This window comes from Lichenostomus cassidix, chromosome 17 (assembly GCF_008360975.1).
Source record: "Lichenostomus cassidix isolate B80296 chromosome 17, HeHo_3.0, whole genome shotgun sequence".
Lineage (NCBI taxonomy): Eukaryota > Metazoa > Chordata > Aves > Passeriformes > Meliphagidae > Lichenostomus > Lichenostomus cassidix.
In genome coordinates, this window is record NC_139497.1 from 10684989 (window position 1) to 10703336 (window position 18348).

The following is an 18348-nucleotide window of genomic DNA, read 5'->3' on the forward strand; positions in this document are numbered from 1 at the left end:
GACCACGCCCCACGCAGACCACGCCCTAGGCGACCGCTCCCCGATCGGCCACGCCCCTGCCCGGAGTAGGCCCCGCCCAGCCATCACGGCCACGCCTCAGCTAGGCCCCGCCCTACCGCGGACGGGCCCGCCCACCCAGGGACGCCCCGCCCGAACCTGTGCCCGAGTCCCACCAGCCTGGCCCTTCAACCCCGGCCGTGCCCGTACCCACTCACGGGGCCCCAGTCGGGCTCGGCCCCGCCCGGCCCTGACCTGACACCGGCGCTGACCCTGGCGCTGACCCCGGCTGGCCGCCACGAGGGCGCCTGGCTCCCGGCCTTGCCCGCCTGGCCCCGCCGCTTCCCTGCAGCGCGGGCCTCGCACACAGGCACATGGCAGCCCTGCGCACCCTCCTGCTCCTCGGGCTGCTCCTCAAGGCGCCGGGGCTGCGCGCGGCGCAGAGGCAGCGGCCGCCCCCGAGCCCGCTGGAGAAGGTGGTGGCTCAGGAGGGGCTCAACCTCCCCCAGGTGAGGGATTGGGCAGGGGGGTCTGTGGGCACCCGTTGACCCCGCACTGGGGTGAGCTGCAGGTAGCCACGGTGGGTCCTGTTCCGTGTCCCCCTGCAGAGCAGACCCCCGGTGGGCTTTGCAGTCCATCCTCTTGTATCCCCGTCCTGGGCAGACCCCGGGTGCCACTCCCCCCCGGCCCACCCTTGCAGCCCATCTCGTGTCCCCCTCTAGGGCTGACCCCCCATGTCCCTCTCCAGATTCAGCCTCCCAGCCCATCCCCTGCCCGAGCCCCTCGGTGCCCCCCGCACACAGCCAGGGCTGCTAGAGTGCAGCTCAGCCCCAGCACTGCCCACAGAGCTGCCCTCGGGGTGGATGCGGGGACCGGAGCCTCGCAGGGACCCCCGTCCTGACCTATCTGGAGCTGCCGAAGTGCCGGTACAGCCGTCCTCACTCTGGGGCTTGGGTTGAACTTGGGGCTCTGCTGGAGGGGCCGAGCTGGGACTGCAGCATCAGGTGATGCCCAGCACACACCCATTGTGGCACTGGGGTGCCTGCAGTGCTGTGGGCAGTGTGAGCCATGGGCAGGTGCCTTGGACACCCCCTACACACCCCAGCCTGTCCCCATGCCAGGGTCCTTCTGCCCTGCCATCCCACCCACCAGCAACTGAAGGGCAGTTGTGCCCAGTGGGCACCCCAAGGGGCAGGCTGTGGGCAGAGGTGCCAAGTGAGGGGAAAGTTAGTGCTCAGGGTGGTTGAGTGGTGGCACCCCAGGCTGGTGGCCCTGCAGATGGTGACACTCCAGTACCATGCAGCTCTCAGGGAAGTGGTTCCTGGTCGGCATGGCCTCCCGCTGCAGCAATCTGGCAGAGCAGAGCCACCTGCTTGAGGCCACAACAGTGATGGTGACCATCCTGGACGGGCAGAGCTTGGCCATCAGCACCTTCAGGAAACTGTGAGTGATGCTGGGCACAGGGACCGCAGGCAGGGACAGGGATGCTACAGGCAGGTCAGAACAGGACTGGTGCCCTGGGATGGGGGCAGGGGATGCTGAGTAGGATGGGAGCTGTGAAAGCAAGTCAGAGCAGTGCCAGCCCTAGTCACAGGCTTCAAGGAGGACAGAGCTGTTCCAGAGCCACGTGTGGGTGGGATACCCTCTGCGGAGTTTTGTAGTAGAAGCCTTGGCCATGATGGGCACCCTGCCACCTGCACGGCCACCAGCCCAGGGTGGGCTCAGGGTGCTCAGGCTGATCAGTGTGGGGACAGCCAGGCTGGCAAAACTGAGACATGTGGTGGCTCCATGACTGCCCAGCCTGGGACTGGCTCTTGGGATTATCCCAGGGGCAGCATGGCTGAGGATGGGGACCTTCAGCACATCTGTGAGCACTTTCCCCACCCTGCTGAGCCCTGAGGTCCTGACCAGGCTTAGTGCTGCAGGGAGGTGGCAGGGACTCCTTGGGCTCAGCAGATTTTGAGGTTCAACATCTCTCACAATGTCTCCATGGTGTTCTGGGACATCTTTCCCTGGGAAGAAAACAAAGTCCCATGGAAACAGACAGCATGTGTACCCTGGCAGGCAGGGCAGGCAGGGACCCAGGAAGATCCTCTCCAGCCTGTACTAACATCTCCTCCTCCTCTCCCCATGCAGGGACAGGGTGTGCTGGGAAATCAGGCAGCACTACCTTCCCGCCCAGACTCCTGGACGTTTCCTGCTGAAGGGTGAGGAAGATGGGGCTGGGGTGGCAGGAGGCTGCAGGAGCCACCCAGTCCTGCTTTTAGCAGGGCTTTGGTGCCAGTGTCTCTCTTCCCAGTGCCCTCCCAGCATCTTATGTCTCAGGTCTCTAAGTGCCAGGTGCTGTCACAGGTGACACCACGGGCTGGTGCCTATGGGGCTGCCCCACTCTGCTCCTAATATTCACCCCTTGTACACCCGGCTTGTGAAATGAAGCCCCTGGATGATGCAGGGCTAGCCAGGATTAACCAGGACTAACTGGGCTCTTGTCCTTTCCAGGGCAGAGGAAAAGCAGCAAGGTGGATGTGGTAGTGGGTGAGGCCGACCCCAGCAGCTTTGTCATCCTCTATTACCAGAAGGGCCACAGCGTCTCTGTTAAGCTCTATGGTGGGTCAGGGCTCAGGGCCTCATGGCAGGTGAAGGACAGGGGTGGGAAACCTGTCCCTGTGCTGGACTCAGGAGATGCTAGCTGAAGCCTTGGAGGACCCAACATGGGAATGGGGGTCACTCCCCAGCTGGAGAATGGTCCCCAGATGCTGAACGGGCGATGGTAAGGGGGGAACTGGGAACCCACTTCTCTGAGCTGAAAGACCCCTGGGCCCTGAGCCATGAGGCAGGGGCATGGGGGCCTTGTGCAGGGGCGTGGGGGCCTTCGGAGCAGGGCCAGATAGGGCCCGAGGCCACCGGTCATGTCTCCCCACGTGCAGGACGGACCAGCCTGGTCAGTGACGCCATCGTGGACAAGTTTGAGCAGCACGTCAGGGCTGTGGGTCTGAGTGAGGATGTGACCTACTACTTCCCCACCTACGGTGGGTGGCACATGGTCCTTGGGGAGACCCATGTGGGGTCTGTCCCCATGCTCCAGCCACCCCAGGGACAAAAATGCAAGGATGGGACTGCACCTTGTAATGTCCTGGGAGTGATGGAGCTGGAGGATGCTAGGTCCCAGATAAAGTGACACCCCCTGGGCTCTGTCTCTTGCAGGGTTTTGTGACGCCGCAGATGAGTTTCACATCCTTGATGGTGAGTTGGGGATGCAGGGTCATGTGCTGAGTGCCCTCATGTGGCAGGCTTTGTTCCACACTGGGCACAAGTGGGGTGTCCCTGTCTTGGCTGTGGACTGAGCACACTGGGCCAGATCCACACTCTACTGTGGCTGTGTGGTCTTGCCCCAGGAGTGTCGGAGGACTGGTCTGGCACGGGAGGGCTGTACCAGACTACTCCTCAAAATGGAGTTTGTGCCCTTGCCTGGCAAACCCTCACACAGGATGGGCATCAGGTGTATCCTGGCAAAGCAAACCCTATTCACCCCCCACATGGGTCAGACTGGGCTTGATGGATCTATGTTGGTGATTCCTGGGCTAAGGGCTGGTCTGGGATGGGATGTCCTGGCACAGGGGAACCCGGGGTGAGGGCTGGGGACAGCTCCATCACTTGTCATTGGTTTTTGGGGAGGCAGAGGTAGGTCTCTATCCTACCTCTGGACATTCTACCAGCCCCTCAGTACTTCTCTTCCTTACAGAAACGAAGCTGTAGGTGCAGATGGAGATGCCAGGGGGTCCCAGAGCTCAGCCCTCATGTCAGCTAGCTGCTGCCCATGGCCTCACAGGTCTGAGCCACATTTTCATGAGCTCCCACTGCTGCTCTACAGCTCTGCAGCCAGCTCTGGGGCTGCTCAGCCCCTCCAGCTGTGCTAGCAGCTGTCCTTGTCCTGTGCCCCCCAGCTTGTGTTCTCCCTCTGCTCTGTGCCTAACTCTCCTGCAGCAACCAGGAACACCCTAATAAATGCCTCAGAGAAGAGCCTGCGTACAGGCCAGTCCACCTCTTGGTCTGCCCCAGTCAGGCCAGCACTGCCTCCACCGTGGGCTGCCAGTGCCCTGGACATGTGCTCCTGGCTGGGGTATGCTGTGTGGGTATTGGGGGGCTGTGCATCCCCCTTCCATGCAGACCCCCACCATCTTCTCCCTGAGCCCTCCCCACCCATGGGATAGTGGAGCAGGGATTGTGGTGATGCCTGTGGTCCAGCTAGTGGGGGGCAGGGGAGGGCCCAGCACTGAGGGGAACAGCACCATGCCTGCGGCCACAGGGGGCATGGGCTTAGGGGCGGTGGGGACAGCACAGTATCTGCCTTTTCCCCTAACAATCTGGGAGATCTCTCAGGGACCCCAGGGAGGAAATCTCAGTCGTGCAATCCTGCTTCCCATCCCCAGGGCCTCCAAGGCTGGGAAACACCCTGTTCCCCTGCCCCAGCCAGCAGTGTGTATTAACTGAGAGGCTGCTGCCTGAGCTGGACCCCTGCTTGCACAGCCAGCATCTCTCAGAGAGACAGGCTGAGCACTGGGAGGGCTGTGGGGGCACGCACTAGGAGAGAGCCCCAGGGTCAACACTGCAGCTCCTCATCAAACCCCTCCTCCCTGTGTATGGAGCCTGGCTGAGGCCATCCTGCCACACATTCCAGGTGAGCGGTGCCCATTGCCATTGGATTCAGGAGTGGACGGGGAACAGCCCCCACAGCAGGCAGGTGGGGGGTCCCGTACCCCCTGCAGCCCCTGGGGCAGGGAGCAACCCTCTACTCCCAGCACCGGCATTTTGCAATCCTAGCGGGAACTGGTGACACATGTTGTTTATCAGGGAATTATGTAAGGGAAGCCACGTGATGTGCCCAGAGCCAGGCCATGTTCCCACCACCCACATGCAAGGCAGCTGTGTCCAGTCCAGCCGCCCCCTGAGGCCTGACAGAGCTGGGCTGTGGTGGATCCAGCACACTTTACCTGTGCCCCAAAGTGTCTGCACTGGGCCGGGCAATATGGGGCAAGGGGAGAGCCCTGGGAGCTGGGCTGGTCCCCAAGGATTCCCCACACCCCTCATCCTGGCTCAGCTCATCCATGGTTGGGGTTAAACCATATCTGGTGCAAACACCTGGGTTATGCCCAAGGTTCTGTGTCCAGCTGCGATGGGGACCCACAGCCCAGATATCCCATCTTGCTTTCAGCCCTGCTCTTCCTGTCCCATTGGTGTTCCCCTGTGCCCCCAAGTGCTCCCATGCTCCTGAGCATGCACCAGCTTTACCACCCAGGTCCTTGTGCTGGCTCCCAGCTTTGCCGCCCCTAGGAGAGCTGGGCACCACCTGAGTATCCATCAAGCACCCTCTCCGGCCACCTGGGCAGAGAGCTGGGAGTACCTGGCAGCAGGGGGGACTTTGTGTTCATGCCACAGTGCTAGGTGACAGTGACACCCATGGGTGCTCCCTGCCTCTGTGCCCGATAGAGTTCCTCCAGCACCCTGAGGATGAGCTCAGGGGGAGACTGAGCCCCAGCCCAGCATGCGGGGCCCCAGTCAGGCTCTCGTGATGTCCAGTCCTGCCTGGCTCAGCTTTTGTTTTGTTTTCATAAATCCACAGGGCCAGGCAGGCGCGGGGTGCACGGGGCAGGGCGGCCTCACAGTGAGGCACGGGGAAGGGAATGTGCAGGGGGACTGCCAGGGGAAAACCAGCTGTTGTGAAAACATGCTCCTTATGTAAAGCACCTTGGCAAGGCTGTGCTGTGGGGCTGGGGCTCTGCCCAGCATGGCCAGCCCTTCCCAAAGCCTGCCAGACCCATGGGCGTTGCTGCTGGAACACAGCGTACATCCCCTGCCCTCATCATGCAGGGGGTCCCCAGATTGAAAGGGGTGGGGTGGATGACACCTTAGTGCCTGCTAGTGAACCCAAACCAAGAGGGAGGGCATCTCTAGCTCCACTTGGCAAAGGGTGCAGGGTGGTGGGGTGTGAAGCTCTGGGGTCCATCTGGCTGCATGCTGGTCCCCAGGGAGCTGAGCATGGAGCTCCCCAGCTCACCAGTGGGATGCACTGGAGCTGCACCCCGGTGGGACACACCCCGAGTGTGCTAGGGCTAACAGAGATGCTTTCTTGGGTGATGCAGGGACTTGAGTCAGGGCAAAGCAGGGGGTCCCAAAGGAGCACACGCTGGTGTCCTGTCCCATGGGCTGCGTTGGTCCCTGACAGGCACCGGAAATTCCCTCCACTGGAGCCCCACTCTGGGTCCGAGTGAGGCCACCCTGTGTAGATGGGGCAGCACTGGCCCCTGTCCGCGGGCTGCTCCCCGCCCCAGCCCAGCAGCGCTGGGGGCAGGGTGGTCACTACGCTGGCGGCCGGCTGTTTTCACTGCAAAGCAGTTTGGCACCCTGGAGCAAATATGTCGTATCAACAGGAGGGAAGCATTCGCAGGATCCCCTGCTTGCCCTTTGGCTTCAGCGCTCTGCCCTGCTCCAGCTTGCATAACGGCACGGGGGGAGGCAGGGCTGGCTCCCCCGGGGCCTCGCAACACCAGCCCATAAATAGGGGCTCGACAAACTCTCCGGCACTGCAGCGCTCTGCCTTCTGCTCTCGGCTCGGCTCGGCTTGGCCATGCAGTCCACACTGCTCGGCATCCTGGGGCTGGCCCTGCTCGGGACACTGCATGCCCAGGACGGCATTCCTGTCCAAGCTGACTTCCAGCAGGACAAGGTGACCCAGGCCAACCGGCATCACCTGTGCGGAGGTTTGGGGTGTTTCGGGGGATTCTTGCCCTGAAAATGTGAGGAGGGGGTGGTGCAGGTGGGTGGGGGGGCCAGGCTCGCACTGGTGCCCATGCAGCTCCCTATCCTGGGTACCTCCCAGTGCCTGGGTTTGGTGGCTCTAGAGGGGATTCAGCATCCAAGCTCCAGCCTGTGGGGCAGGACCATGGGTTAGGCATGGGTCTCAGCTGCTGCTGTGCTGTGGAGTGGGTGTAGATACACAGGGATCTTACAGGGGAGAGTGAGAAGTGCAATCTCAGTCTGACAGCACAGAGATGGTCCATGGGAACCCCTCCCTGACAAAAACGCCAGCCCAGGGCCACAAAAAAACGAGGGCTGCCGTGCTAGGGCATCCCATACACCCGTCTGCGCCTGGAAAGGTTCTGGGGGACACAGCCACCCCAGGAAGGTGATTGAGATGGAGGGAGGCACTTTCTGCAAAGACAGAAGTCTGGGATGTCCTGCAGTGGTGATCAGCCACAGCTGATCTCTGAGGCTGAAAGTTCCCTCAGGGGCATCACACTGCTGGCTCCATATACTGGACTGGAATGAGCCATGCTGGACCCAGTGTCCTGACCCCTTCTTAGACTCCCAGATGGATGGAAATGGCCTCTCAGAGCCAGGCAGTCCTGTCACTCCCTGGGCTTGGGGCAAAGAGGAAGGAAACACCCAAGTGCTGGGCAGTGAAGGGCATGTCATGAAACAGGGATTTCCTTGTTCCTAGATTTTGTGGTTGCCAAGAGCTGTAGCAGCTCCCTGGGGGACAGGACCCTGGGACACTGTCCTGCTATAGGGAATGGGCTGCCAGGGGAGAGGGACATGGCCTGGGCTGGGGCTGCTGGGGGCTGAGGGGTGAGACAGGGTCTGTGCGCAGCTGGGGCTGAGTGGAGGTTTTGTGCAGCTCACAGGGCGATGGTACAGCATTGGCCTGGCCTCCAACTCTAACTGGTTCAAGGAGAAGAAGCACCTGATGAAGATGTGCACCACCATCATCTCCACCACCGCAGATGGGAACCTGGAAGTTACCTCCACCTACCCCAAGTATGGGGCATGGGGAGGGGGTGAGCAGGGAAGGGGTACTGGGGGTGGGCAGTGGTGCACTGCCTGCTGCTGTGCTCTCCAGGGGTGACCAGTGCGTGACGAGGAACAGTCTTTACACCAAGACAGAGCAGCCGGGGCGTTTCAGCTACACCAGCCCACGTGAGTGCCCAGCTCCTGTGGGGCAGCCCATAACATGCTCACAACCCTGCTGTCCCTGCTTCTGCCTTGGGGCTGATTCAGAGCTCAGGGCTGAGCTGTGCCCCTATCCTCCACAGGCTGGGGCAGCAACCACAACATCCATGTGGTGGAGACCAACTATGAGGAGTATGCCTTGGTGGCCACCCAGATCTCCAAGAGCACTGGTTCCTCCACCATGGTGCTGCTCTACAGTATGTCTGCCCTGGGACCCCCATGCTGTCCACCCCCCTGGAATGTCTGTCTTTCCCATGGGAGAAGGGCAACATAACTTCCCAAGCTGGGGTGACCCAGGGGGGGATGATGGCTGGGTCGGGACCCCCTTGCTGGGCTGCCCAGTACAGCAAGTACAGGGTGGCTGCCTCTCACCCTGCTCTTGGCTGCAGGCCGGACAAAGGAGCTGAGTCCAGAGCGCCTGGATATGTTCACCCAGTTCTCCAGGGAGCAGGGCCTGACGGACAACGAGATCCTCATCCTGCCCCAGACGGGTGAGGCTGGGAGAACAGGGAGGGCATTGGGGAGTAAGGGGTGAGATACCCCAGGGGGACTGAGAGGGAGGAAACCCTCCTGGCTTGTCTCTGCCTCTCTATGGGGCCAACATGGGGCCAGCCATGGAGTGCCCCCATTCAGGGTCCCTCAGGATGGCTGAGGTCTCACAGCCCCCAGAGGAGCTGATTTCCCTGTTTCTTCCTCCCACAGACAAATGCATGGCAGATGCTGCTTAGGTGAGTCCTGCCTTTGCTGTGGGTGCTTTAAGCCACTTCACCCCACAGAGCCCCTAGCTCTTCCACAACCCTTACCCAGGCTGCTCCCCTCCTCACACCTACTGGGGATCCCCCACCCAGCCCTGTGAGGCACCCCAGGCCCTGGGTGGTGGGTGCCCACCCACTCAGTGTGGGGCTGGCCAGGCCCATGTCCCCCTGTGTGTCACCCAGTCTCCTACAGCTCAGCCATGCTCATCCCCCATTTTTCCCAAGCAGACCCACCAGCTGCTGCCAGCCAGAGCCCCAACAGCGCCACAAGCTGGTGACCACCCTGTCCCATCCCACGCCCAGTGCCCCCCAGCACTGCAGCAGTCTTCGCTCCTCAGCTTCACAACCCACACCTCTACCCCTGTTTCAATTAAAACCCATAAAAAACCAGTCCTTGCCTGCTGGATTATTGTAGGGCAGCCCCAACGAGGCGATGGGGAGGGGGAAGCATGGCAAGTGGGGTTGGGACTGGGGTTGGGGGTCACGGCTGACCCCAGCTTCTGCCCACGGATCTTCTGGGCTGAGACTCACAGCCCCATCGCACAGTGCTGTCTGGCCATTGAACCCGCTCCATCCCAGAAAAAAGGGTCCCCAAGGCTGAGACCCAGGGGGGCATCTGCTCCCCTCTGCCCCTTGGGCACCCTGGGCTCCCCTAGCCTCCCTGCCTTGGTTTCCCTGCTGCAGAGCAGGCTGGCAGCATGGGAATGGGGCAATGAGCAATCACAGGGGTTCACCAAAAGTTTGGGGAAGGATGGTCATGAAGCAGAAGGATGTCTTTGAGCTCTGGGTGTGGCTCAATCCTGACAACCCCCCTGGGCTCCATCCCATGAACCTGGACCCTCTGCAGCAGTAGGGTCTGAGCCTGCTGCCACCAGCCTGGGAGGGCACCAGGCTGTGTCTTAGCCTGGGGTAGAACACCAGCACAACCATTCTCTGCCACTGAGCATCCTGAGGCAGGATCCATTCCATACTGACAGACTCCAGAACCAGTGGAGTGGGCCTCTGGATGTCCCTTCTCCAGACACACTGGGCAGCGCTCAGTCTGGCGTGCTCTGGGCTGGGTTTCATAAAAGGCTGCATTCATCTGGGACTGGGCAACTAGGGGGGACATGGTCAGCTCTGTCACCTGAGCTGGGCACAGGTTATCCCTGCTGTTGTGTAACCTGTTGCATAAAGCTGGAGTGGGCAGGAGTGTTGCCAGCAGTGAGGACCATAAAAGTGGGTGCAGCCTCTCCTGCCCACATCCACCCCAGGGCAAGGATGACAGCAGCACTGCCCAGCCTGGCACTGGCCCCTGCTCTTCCTGCTGTGGGCAGGGGCCCAAGTCCTCGTGCAGCTGGACTTGGACATCAAGAAGGTAACAGCACAGAGCACTGCCTGGCATATCCTGCCTGGGGTGGAGGGGCTGGCTGGGGCAGGGGGCCTGTGCTGCACCCCCAGGCACCTGCCAGCCCCATCCCTGAGACAGCTCCAGGGTAGCTTCGGGGAGAGCCTGTGCAAAACCAGGTTAGTCCTGGCTGCTGTGTGCCAGCAGTAGCCCCACTGCAGGGACATGAGCACGTGGGGCCATGAAGTCCCCAAGCATGTGACACTTCCCCAGGGAATGTGGGACAGATGCTGCACCTTCACTCCTGGCATGGGCAGGACAGGGTGTTCTGCACGCAGGAAGGTGGCATGTCCCCATGTTTGACTGGCTGGCCCCCACAGAGGGTGGCAGGTCTGCCACCACAGGCTGGCAAGTTTCTGTGCTAGGCTGTCAGGTTCCCCATGGTGGAGGGCAGAACAACAGAGATGGTTGCAGGTTCCTGAAGAGGGCCACAGATCCCCACAGAGAGTGGCAGGTCCACTGCAGGTTGGCAGATTTCTGCAGTGGGCTGCCAGGTCCCCCATGGAGGGGTGCAGATCCCCCTGGCAGGCAGCAGGTCCCCACAGATTTCCCAAATTCCACTGGTGATGTCTTGCTGTAGTTTGAAGGGATGTGGCATGCCACAGCCACTGATTCCAACTGCTCCATCTTCCGGAAGATGAAAGATGGGATAAAGTCACCCATGGCCATCATCAGCTTCACATCAGAGGGAGACCTGGCCACGGAGTTGGTCTGGCCCCTGTGAGTGTCCATCCTGCCTACCATGTCCCCCATGGGCCAGAGACTCCCATCCTCACCACAGCAATTCCCCCAGGCCCACTTCCCTGGGTTGCCCACTCCTGCCTTGGTGCACCCCCCTGGGCAGGCTGGGCTCCCCACTGTGCCCACCACCCCACTGCCCTCGCATGTGGCGTCCAAACACATTTGTCTTTTTCGTGTTCCATTTCCAGGCTGGACAAATGCCAAAATTTGAGCCACTCTTCCAGCAGAGTGGTCAGGCAGGGCACCATATGGGTATACTTGGGCAGGGGGTTTTGAGCCATGAGTACCTTGAAACAGAGGGTGGGCATCCCCAGTCCCCCATGTCTGGGGAGCAGTGGGAGGTGGGCTTGGCCTCTCTGCCTCCACAGCTCAGTGAGAGGTTGTGTGCTCCTCCACATTGCACAGGGGATCCTTCATCATATCCCGCTCAGGCAAATTTGAGGCTTGAGCACTCAGCTGTAGGCTCCAGGAGGGCTCAGACTGTGCCACGTTGCCCAAGTGCTCACCTCTGGGGTCCTTTAGCAGCACAAGAGAAGAGGGATCAGCTTGTGAGGGAGACAGACTACAGCCACTAAGCTGTCCTGCATGAGGCCCAGCAAAGCAAGACAGAGCCCAGCACGGCACTGCAGCTCCTCAGTGCATGTTGGGGTCCTGGCTCCTGGAAAATAATGGGGGCTCCAGCAGTGGGTGAGGGCTGGGCTCTCCCCCACTACCCAGGGCCACCAGCAGCACCACCCCATGTCCATCACCTAGAGAATTAATTTTGAGGTGAATGAAACCTGGCATTAAAGATATATCCAGCTGGTTGCAGGCTGAACCAGAGCTCCACTGCAGTGTGCCAACCCAGCTGCAGATCCCCAACCCTGCCAGCCGCCCCATACCACCGCAGGCAAAAGGGTCGCTCATCCCAAGGGGCTTGTGCCCCTTTGCTGCCAGCCCAGGGTAGCTGTGGGTTGCCTGGTGTCCACCTTGCACCTTCATAGCTTCCCCTTAGCCCTTCCCTGGGATCCAGCTGCTGCCCCACAGTAGATGCACCCTCAGTGTGGGGCTGGCTGCCGGGATTCCTCACACTCACCAGCCCCCACTTCGGGTGTGTGACTGTAGCAAAGGATAAGGATGTGAGCCCCCAGCTCCTACAGAAGTTCACAGAGCTCATCCCCACCATGGGTCTGACCGAGGATATGCTGGCCAACCTGCCCAAGTCAGGTGAGTGGCCCAAGGGCACAGGGTGGCAGCTGTGTCCCCTCTGCATGGGGACTCCACGCAGGGGCTCAGGATGCTGCCAATGGCACACTCACCCCTCTCTTTGCTTTCCAACAGACCAATGCACCAAGGCCATCAGGTGAGTGTGGCAAGGGGAAGCTGTGACTCCCTTCCAGCATGGCCTGGGCTGAGCAGAGACTTGCAGCCCCTTAGGAATCCCCTGCCTGCCTTGGGGCTGTGTCATGTCAGCTTTGCCCTGCTCTGACCTGTCATTGGCCTGTCCTGCCTCTGCAGCTGAAGGGACATGTGTCCTCCAGACTTAGTGGGCACTGGTCTCTGCTCCCCACTCCATGGTTCTCTTTCCCATCCACCCTGTCAAGGCTCCGCCAAACTCCCTGCTCCACACCAGGATCACCCCTCAATCTCCTAAATTAAATAGATGCAGAAGCTGCCCTAGAGCTCAGTGCTTTGCTGGTGGGAGCAGGTGCCAGGATTCCCAGACACCCTGAGCCCAACAGTCCTGGAGCTGACCTTTCCTGGCAGCCCCCCAGGGGTGTTAGGGGGCTCCCTTGATGTGGTGTTTGCTGTGTCCAGCATGGGGAGGATGGGGAGCAGAGGACGGAGAAGGTGCAGGGGAGCAGCTGCCCAGGGCAGGGAAGAATGGAGCCAAGGTGTATATGAGCTGGCACAGCCCAGCTGGGTGGCCAGTAGCTCTTGGCTGATAGGGTTAAGCAGTCTGGCTGCCCAGTGCTGCCTGCAGGGACTCCCCTATGACACCCCATTCTCTGCTCAGTCCTCTCCCATGCCACCCAGCTGGGAGTGGGGCAGCACCAGAGCTGCCCATGGCAGGACTGGGACCCCCAAGCCTGTCTCCACCCCCCTTGGTCCCTCATCTACCCACTGACCAAGGTAAGGCTATGCTGCCATGAACCCCAAGGGCAGTTTTCATCCCCCTCCACCTCCTGCAGAGTGAAGGCAGCCTCTGGTCCGTCCGCCTGTCCCGTCCGTCCGCCCGTCCCCCTCGCCTGCTCTGGAGTCTCTTAGTGCCCAGGCAGGTGTGGGGCTGTGACCCCAGAAGCCTGGCAGAGCCAGGCCACAGAGGACATCACATTCTGGGAAGGAGGAGCACACTCCCACAGTGACATGAACCCGTTCTGCTGTCTGCCCTGCTCGGGGTGCATCCCCCTTGGCAGACCCTGAGTGCCCCAGCACAGGTGGGGAGGCCAGCATAGACACCACGGGTCAGGCTGTGCCAGTGAATGGCTGCATTTGGGCAGGATCCCAGCACCTGCTGCGGGGCAGGTTTCAGCTTGGCCAGAAGAGCAGGTCATCAAGCGCCTTGGTGAGCTGGGACAAGGTACTGCCCCGGGGCCTGTGCCGGGAAGAACATCCCGCTCCTCCTGGCAGCCCTTTGGCAACCCGTTGGAAAACAACCGTTCACTTTATTCTTTCACAATCAGCTAAAAGAACTGGGGAAATCCCAAATTTCAGCAGTGGTGCAACAGTTCCTGTAACCCTGTTTTGGGGCCGGCAGGCACAAATCCCTCTCTGCCCCAGGGGTTTGTTCACCCTGCACTCACTCCTGCTCTTCGAAGCCACCCCCTTGCTCAAGCCAACATCAACAGCTTTCCCGTGGCGCTCGGCACGGCTCCAGCGGCGGGGAGAGGGGGGTGGAGGGGGGAGAACGGAGCTATAAATCTGGCAGTCCCGGCACCTCTCCCCGTCTCACTTTTGAAGCCAGAGGTGTTGAGGCAAGATGAGGACCATGGGGCTGAGCGTGGGGCTGATCCTGATCTGCTTGCTGCGTGTGCAGGCTGAGGACCTGGGAGCTGTGGAGCTGGACAAGAGCAAGGTGACCCCCAGCGGGAAGGGAAGGGAAGGGAAGGGAAGGGAAGGGAAGGGAAGGGAAGGGAAGGGAAGGGAAGGGAGGAAGGGAGGAAGGGAGGAAGGGAGGAAGGGAGAAAGGGAGAAAGGGAGAAGGGAAGGGAAGGGAAGGGAAGGGAAGGGAAGGGAAGGGAAGGGAAGGGAAGGGAAGGGAAGGGAAGGGAAGGGAAGGGAAGGGAGTATGGTCTCTGGTCACCAACAGAGTGGGGAGGACTGTAGAGTTGTTTTGATGCTAGGGACACTACAGCCACCATTGCTTTGGTGTCACACCCGGGTGAGGACAGTCACCCAGCTCTTGCATAGGTACCCCAGTAGGGAATTTTGTTGCCTGGAGGAGATCTGGGTGTTCCATGTGCTAAGGATGTCCTGGCTTGGTCCCTGAGGAGGGAACACTCTTGACTGCTCCTCTGGACTCAGAGCCTGCTCTCGCTGCCAGATTGCAGGGACATGGTACATCACTGCTATGGCCTCTGACTCCAAGAGTTATCTCCAAAAGAAGGACCAGCTGAAGATGGCAATGGCCAACATTACGGTCCTGGAGAATGGTGACCTGGATATCTCCTTTGCAATTCCCACGTAAGTCCCACATGCTTTTCTCCACAGGCTTCACTGACCAACCTCCTCCCTGGACCTTCACTGGTGGGTCTCCACCTGAGTGCACTCACTGAGACCTAGGCAGGGGGTGAGATAGGACCACGAGGGGCTTGGGACAGCTGTGGACACCCCCTCTTCAGGGCAGGCTCAGAGCAACCTCAGCCAGGACACCACATAGGGTGGGATGGGACCCCACAATTAAAACTCTCACAACAGGACCAGCCTCATCCCAGAAGCTCAGAGCATGAGTGAGGGCAAGAATAATCCCCAGGTACCAGCACTGTCCCCTCCCAGCCCAGGCACCCACTGCTCCAAGGGCAGTATCTGTCCCCTCCTGCTCTGGCCACACCATCCCACCTCTGAATAGCAAGTCCCACATCTGGGATAGCAACCGTGGAACAGGGGAGGGGAAAGGGGATCACTTCACCTCAGCTGGAGCATCTTTCACTGTTTCACAGCCCAGAGAGATGTATGAAATTTGAATCAATCTACAAGCCAACACGCAGCCCGTATGAATACTACAGCTCTGGTGAGTGGGAGGAGGCTGGCTCTTGGGGTGGGGTAGAGCCATATCTGAAGCAGTTGGCTGTCCCTGGGGACATGGCCCTCAGGACTGCCTGCCCCTCCTGTGTCCTGCGTGGGACATCCCTCTGTGTCCAGGTGCCAGCTGCACCCCAGGGCTGGTGGCCCCGCAGCATGGCAGAACCCCCCAATCCCTCCCTCCCTCTGGAATAAATACATTCAGACCAAGCTTAAACCCTGGAGACAAGCAGGTTGATTCTGCAGAAAGTCCTTGGGTGGATGTTTCCCGAGGATGGAGCAGGACTGGTTTCCCACCATTTCCAGCCCAAGGATCAGTCTGACACTGGCCAACAGCCTGCACTGACCATCCACAGCCCTTCCTTGTCTCACCTCTGCATCTGTCTGCTCTGCTGTGGTCTGTGGCCATCCCCAGGCTTTCAGAGGAGCAAGAGAGAAAACCAGGATGGGGAGACACAGAGGAAAGATGGGCTTGGTGGGCTTCATGGTCTTACAGCCCCTTTGCATTATGGCGGTTTCCAGGAGAAGGTAATTAATTTTTCTCCACATCCTTTTGCAGACAGAGGCAATAAGACAGTGCGGCTGGTGGATACTGATGGCAGGACCTACATGGTTGTCTTTGCCACCAGAGAGAAGGACGGGAAGACCTTGCACATGCTGAGACTTTACAGTGCGTAGCCAGCAGTGAACTGCTCAGAGGGGTTGGGTGTTTCTGAGACTCCTGCAAAGCCAGGAGCCAGGGGACAGACCCCCTCCTCACTCCGGCCCTGGATGACGTGCAGGAGCAGGGCAGAGGGTACCCCTGTGTGTTTCCTGTGTGGCAGGGAAGAGGCAGGGGTTTGGGGTGGCAGGGGAGCCTGGGGCTCAGGCTCCTGCACTGTACTGCAAGTCCATGGCCTTGAGTAAGTTGCTTGGTGAAATGGGGTGAAGACTGGGGGTCCTGCTGCAAAGGGGGAGTAGAATCAATGGGGACAGGAACCAAGAGAGGAGCCACTGTGCTGGTGTCCGGACCTCTGGCTCATCTCGATCCCTAGGTGGAGTGTCTCATGTGCCTGCTCCCCAGGACCACTGCTCCCCAGGACCACTGCCCCCCAGGACCTCCACCAGTACCTCCAGCCTTCTCCCAGGAGCTGCCATCCTTCCTGCCCTGTGCTGGACACACTCACCAGCTTCCCAGCAGATGCGGAGACAGGCAGAGCCTGGAGCTAACTCATGTCTTTGTCTTTAGGCAGAACTCAGTCAGTGAGACCCAAAGTCGAACGGCTGTTCAAGACACTTGCCAAGCTGAGCGGCTTCACCGATGAGACAATCTGGATACTACCCAGGCAGGGTGAGCACTGCCCAGGGCCAATACAGGAACACACAGGCAGGGACCAGCTCAGCCCATCAGTGCCACCACTTTGTGGTCTGAGCTGGCACAAGGGAGTGCTGGCAGCCAGAGGTGCTCTGGCTGGGCACATTAAGCAAGGAGAAAGCCTCAAGTTCCTTCTGAGTAGTCTACTTTGGGTGCTTAATGGGACTGTTCAGACCACAGTGCCAGACTCAGGCTTTCTCTTTACTTCCACAGAGGAATGCAGCCTTGGTGAACCGTAGGTGAGTTGCAGTGCAACATGGTGCTTACAATGTCCTCTCCTGGATACTGTTCCTCTTGGTGCCCCAGCGAGGGCTACCAAGAGCTCTGAATTCCTCTGGGGTTGAGCTGTTTGAAGTTGTGCTGGAGCTTGCATGCAGGTAGGACCATTCCTTTGGACATTGATCTACAGTGGGGTCCCCCAGGGAGCAGTGCCCAGGGACTGCCAGGGAGAGGTGCCTGGTGCTGAACATGGGCATGTGAACTGAAACCAGCAGAGAAGCAGCTGCACAGCCCTTTGAGCAGTGAGGGCTGGGACACCAGCTTCTGCCAAAGGGCACCTGGGCTTGTGGACTGGCAAATCTGGCCAGAGTGGGTTGGTGTCTTACCATGCAAAACATGTTTGCTGTTGGCCTCCCCTGGCCTGTGCTTTCCCACCAAATGGATGCACACACAGCTGTAGGGGTTACTAGAAATCCATTGGTGGAGATGCCTCACCCTACCAGTGTGCGGAGACCTGGAGAAGAATGCAATGATCCTACCAGAGAGCCCCATTGGTGTCCTTGCCTTACTCAGCCCCCACCTCTCCCACCTGTTTTCCAGGAAATGCAGGCTGGCTCATGGATGCTCCCGCCAAGCAATGCAAGATCCATGCTCTGAAGCTCCACACTGCTGCTCCACCATCTCTCTTCCAAGCTCTGCAGTCAAGACTTTGACACAACCCCTGCTCCTCCAGCACACAGTCCCTGCTTTTTGTCAAATAAACAGAAAATCTCCCCAGATCATGGTGTAACTGTCTGGGGAGAACCTAGGGTGCTGGGGTGTGTGGTCCCTCCTGTTGTCCTTCTGGGAGCTCTTCCTCCTGAACAGCCAGGAGTGATCCCAGGCTGAACTCGTCCAAGTGAGGGCTGTTTCAGAGATACAGGATTTTCCCTCCTGGGTGCCTCCCAGAGGGGCAGGACCAGGCAAGGCAGAGGTGAGGCAAGGGATGCAGTGAGGCTGAGAATCCTGTGGGCAAGAGGGAATGCAGGGAGAAAGGCCACAGAGAGTGAGGTTGAAGTTTGGAGGGTTCCACCCACCCACACCATCCACCACCTTTCCTCCCCTTGCCCTACAGTGGCTGCAGCTCTCTGCTCCCTGGGAGCTCCAGGAGCTCATCCAACAGGTTAGGCTGAGCCAAGGCAGGGCAAGATTCAGATTTGGGACTTCTCTGCCCCGTGGTGCTGCAAGCTGCTGTGGAACATGGCTGTCAGAATCCTCTGGAGCCAAACCTGGAGAGCTGCCTGTGGTTTCTGCCCCTGGGCACCCCACAGAGAAAATCCCTGCTGGAGCTGGGGTCCCAGAGCACACAAACTGACAGTTCAGTATCTTTTGGGTGTGAGTCCCATCCGTGCAGAGGAGGTGTGGGTCCCCATGCAGCCCTCCATAGTCCCTCAGCCCTTCCATCAATCTTGTATCTGTTTCTGCTGCTCATCCAACACTCCTTTATCTCCCCAGCAAACCTGGACAGATGTCATCATATATCTGAAAGAGAGGGACTTTTCTTCCCTGAGTGTTCCTAAGGGCTTCCTGGGTTTAGGCACCTACTCAGCAATGGTGGCATCCTGCAGGAAGGAGCTTCACCACCCACCTCTGCTCTCCCTTTCGCCTGTCATTGTGATTCCATCTTC

At 59.9% G+C, this 18348-nt stretch overlaps 4 protein-coding genes across 6 annotated transcripts; all 4 read left to right on the forward strand.

The window, feature by feature from the left end:
- Nucleotides 1-155: 155 nt before the first annotated feature.
- C8G (complement C8 gamma chain) lies at nt 156-4017 on the forward strand. The gene is made up of 7 exons (XM_085076566.1): nt 156-506; nt 1301-1440; nt 2134-2204; nt 2497-2604; nt 2925-3026; nt 3202-3240; nt 3740-4017. The coding sequence occupies exons 1-7, from the start codon at nt 372-374 to the stop codon at nt 3751-3753; spliced, it is 609 nt and encodes a 202-aa protein (XP_084932692.1). The 5' UTR covers nt 156-371; the 3' UTR covers nt 3754-4017.
- A 2544-nt stretch (nt 4018-6561) lies between these two features.
- On the forward strand, nt 6562-9149 carry LOC146430051 (lipocalin-like). 3 transcript variants are annotated; one of them, XM_085076565.1, is made up of 7 exons: nt 6562-6721; nt 7673-7812; nt 7895-7971; nt 8088-8201; nt 8394-8495; nt 8707-8736; nt 8988-9149. In XM_085076565.1, the coding sequence occupies exons 1-6, from the start codon at nt 6623-6625 to the stop codon at nt 8730-8732; spliced, it is 558 nt and encodes a 185-aa protein (XP_084932691.1). In that variant the 5' UTR covers nt 6562-6622; the 3' UTR covers nt 8733-8736; nt 8988-9149. The 3 variants fall into 3 exon arrangements, with proteins under 3 accessions (XP_084932691.1, XP_084932690.1, XP_084932689.1); XM_085076564.1 differs by having other exon boundaries at nt 8707-8732; XM_085076563.1 differs by lacking the exon at nt 8707-8736 and having other exon boundaries at nt 8958-9149.
- A 124-nt stretch (nt 9150-9273) lies between these two features.
- LOC146430052 (lipocalin-15-like) lies at nt 9274-12542 on the forward strand. The gene is given in 7 exon segments (XM_085076568.1): nt 9274-10052; nt 10054-10116; nt 10727-10866; nt 11076-11098; nt 11101-11139; nt 11410-11523; nt 11992-12542. Coding segments are annotated over 7 exon segments (654 nt in total). The 5' UTR covers nt 9274-10019; the 3' UTR covers nt 12234-12542.
- A 1240-nt stretch (nt 12543-13782) lies between these two features.
- LCNL1 (lipocalin like 1) lies at nt 13783-17458 on the forward strand. The gene is made up of 7 exons (XM_085076567.1): nt 13783-13942; nt 14411-14550; nt 15027-15097; nt 15668-15778; nt 16337-16438; nt 16676-16701; nt 17282-17458. The coding sequence occupies exons 1-6, from the start codon at nt 13847-13849 to the stop codon at nt 16699-16701; spliced, it is 546 nt and encodes a 181-aa protein (XP_084932693.1). The 5' UTR covers nt 13783-13846; the 3' UTR covers nt 17282-17458.
- The last annotated feature ends 890 nt before the right edge of the window (nt 17459-18348 follow it).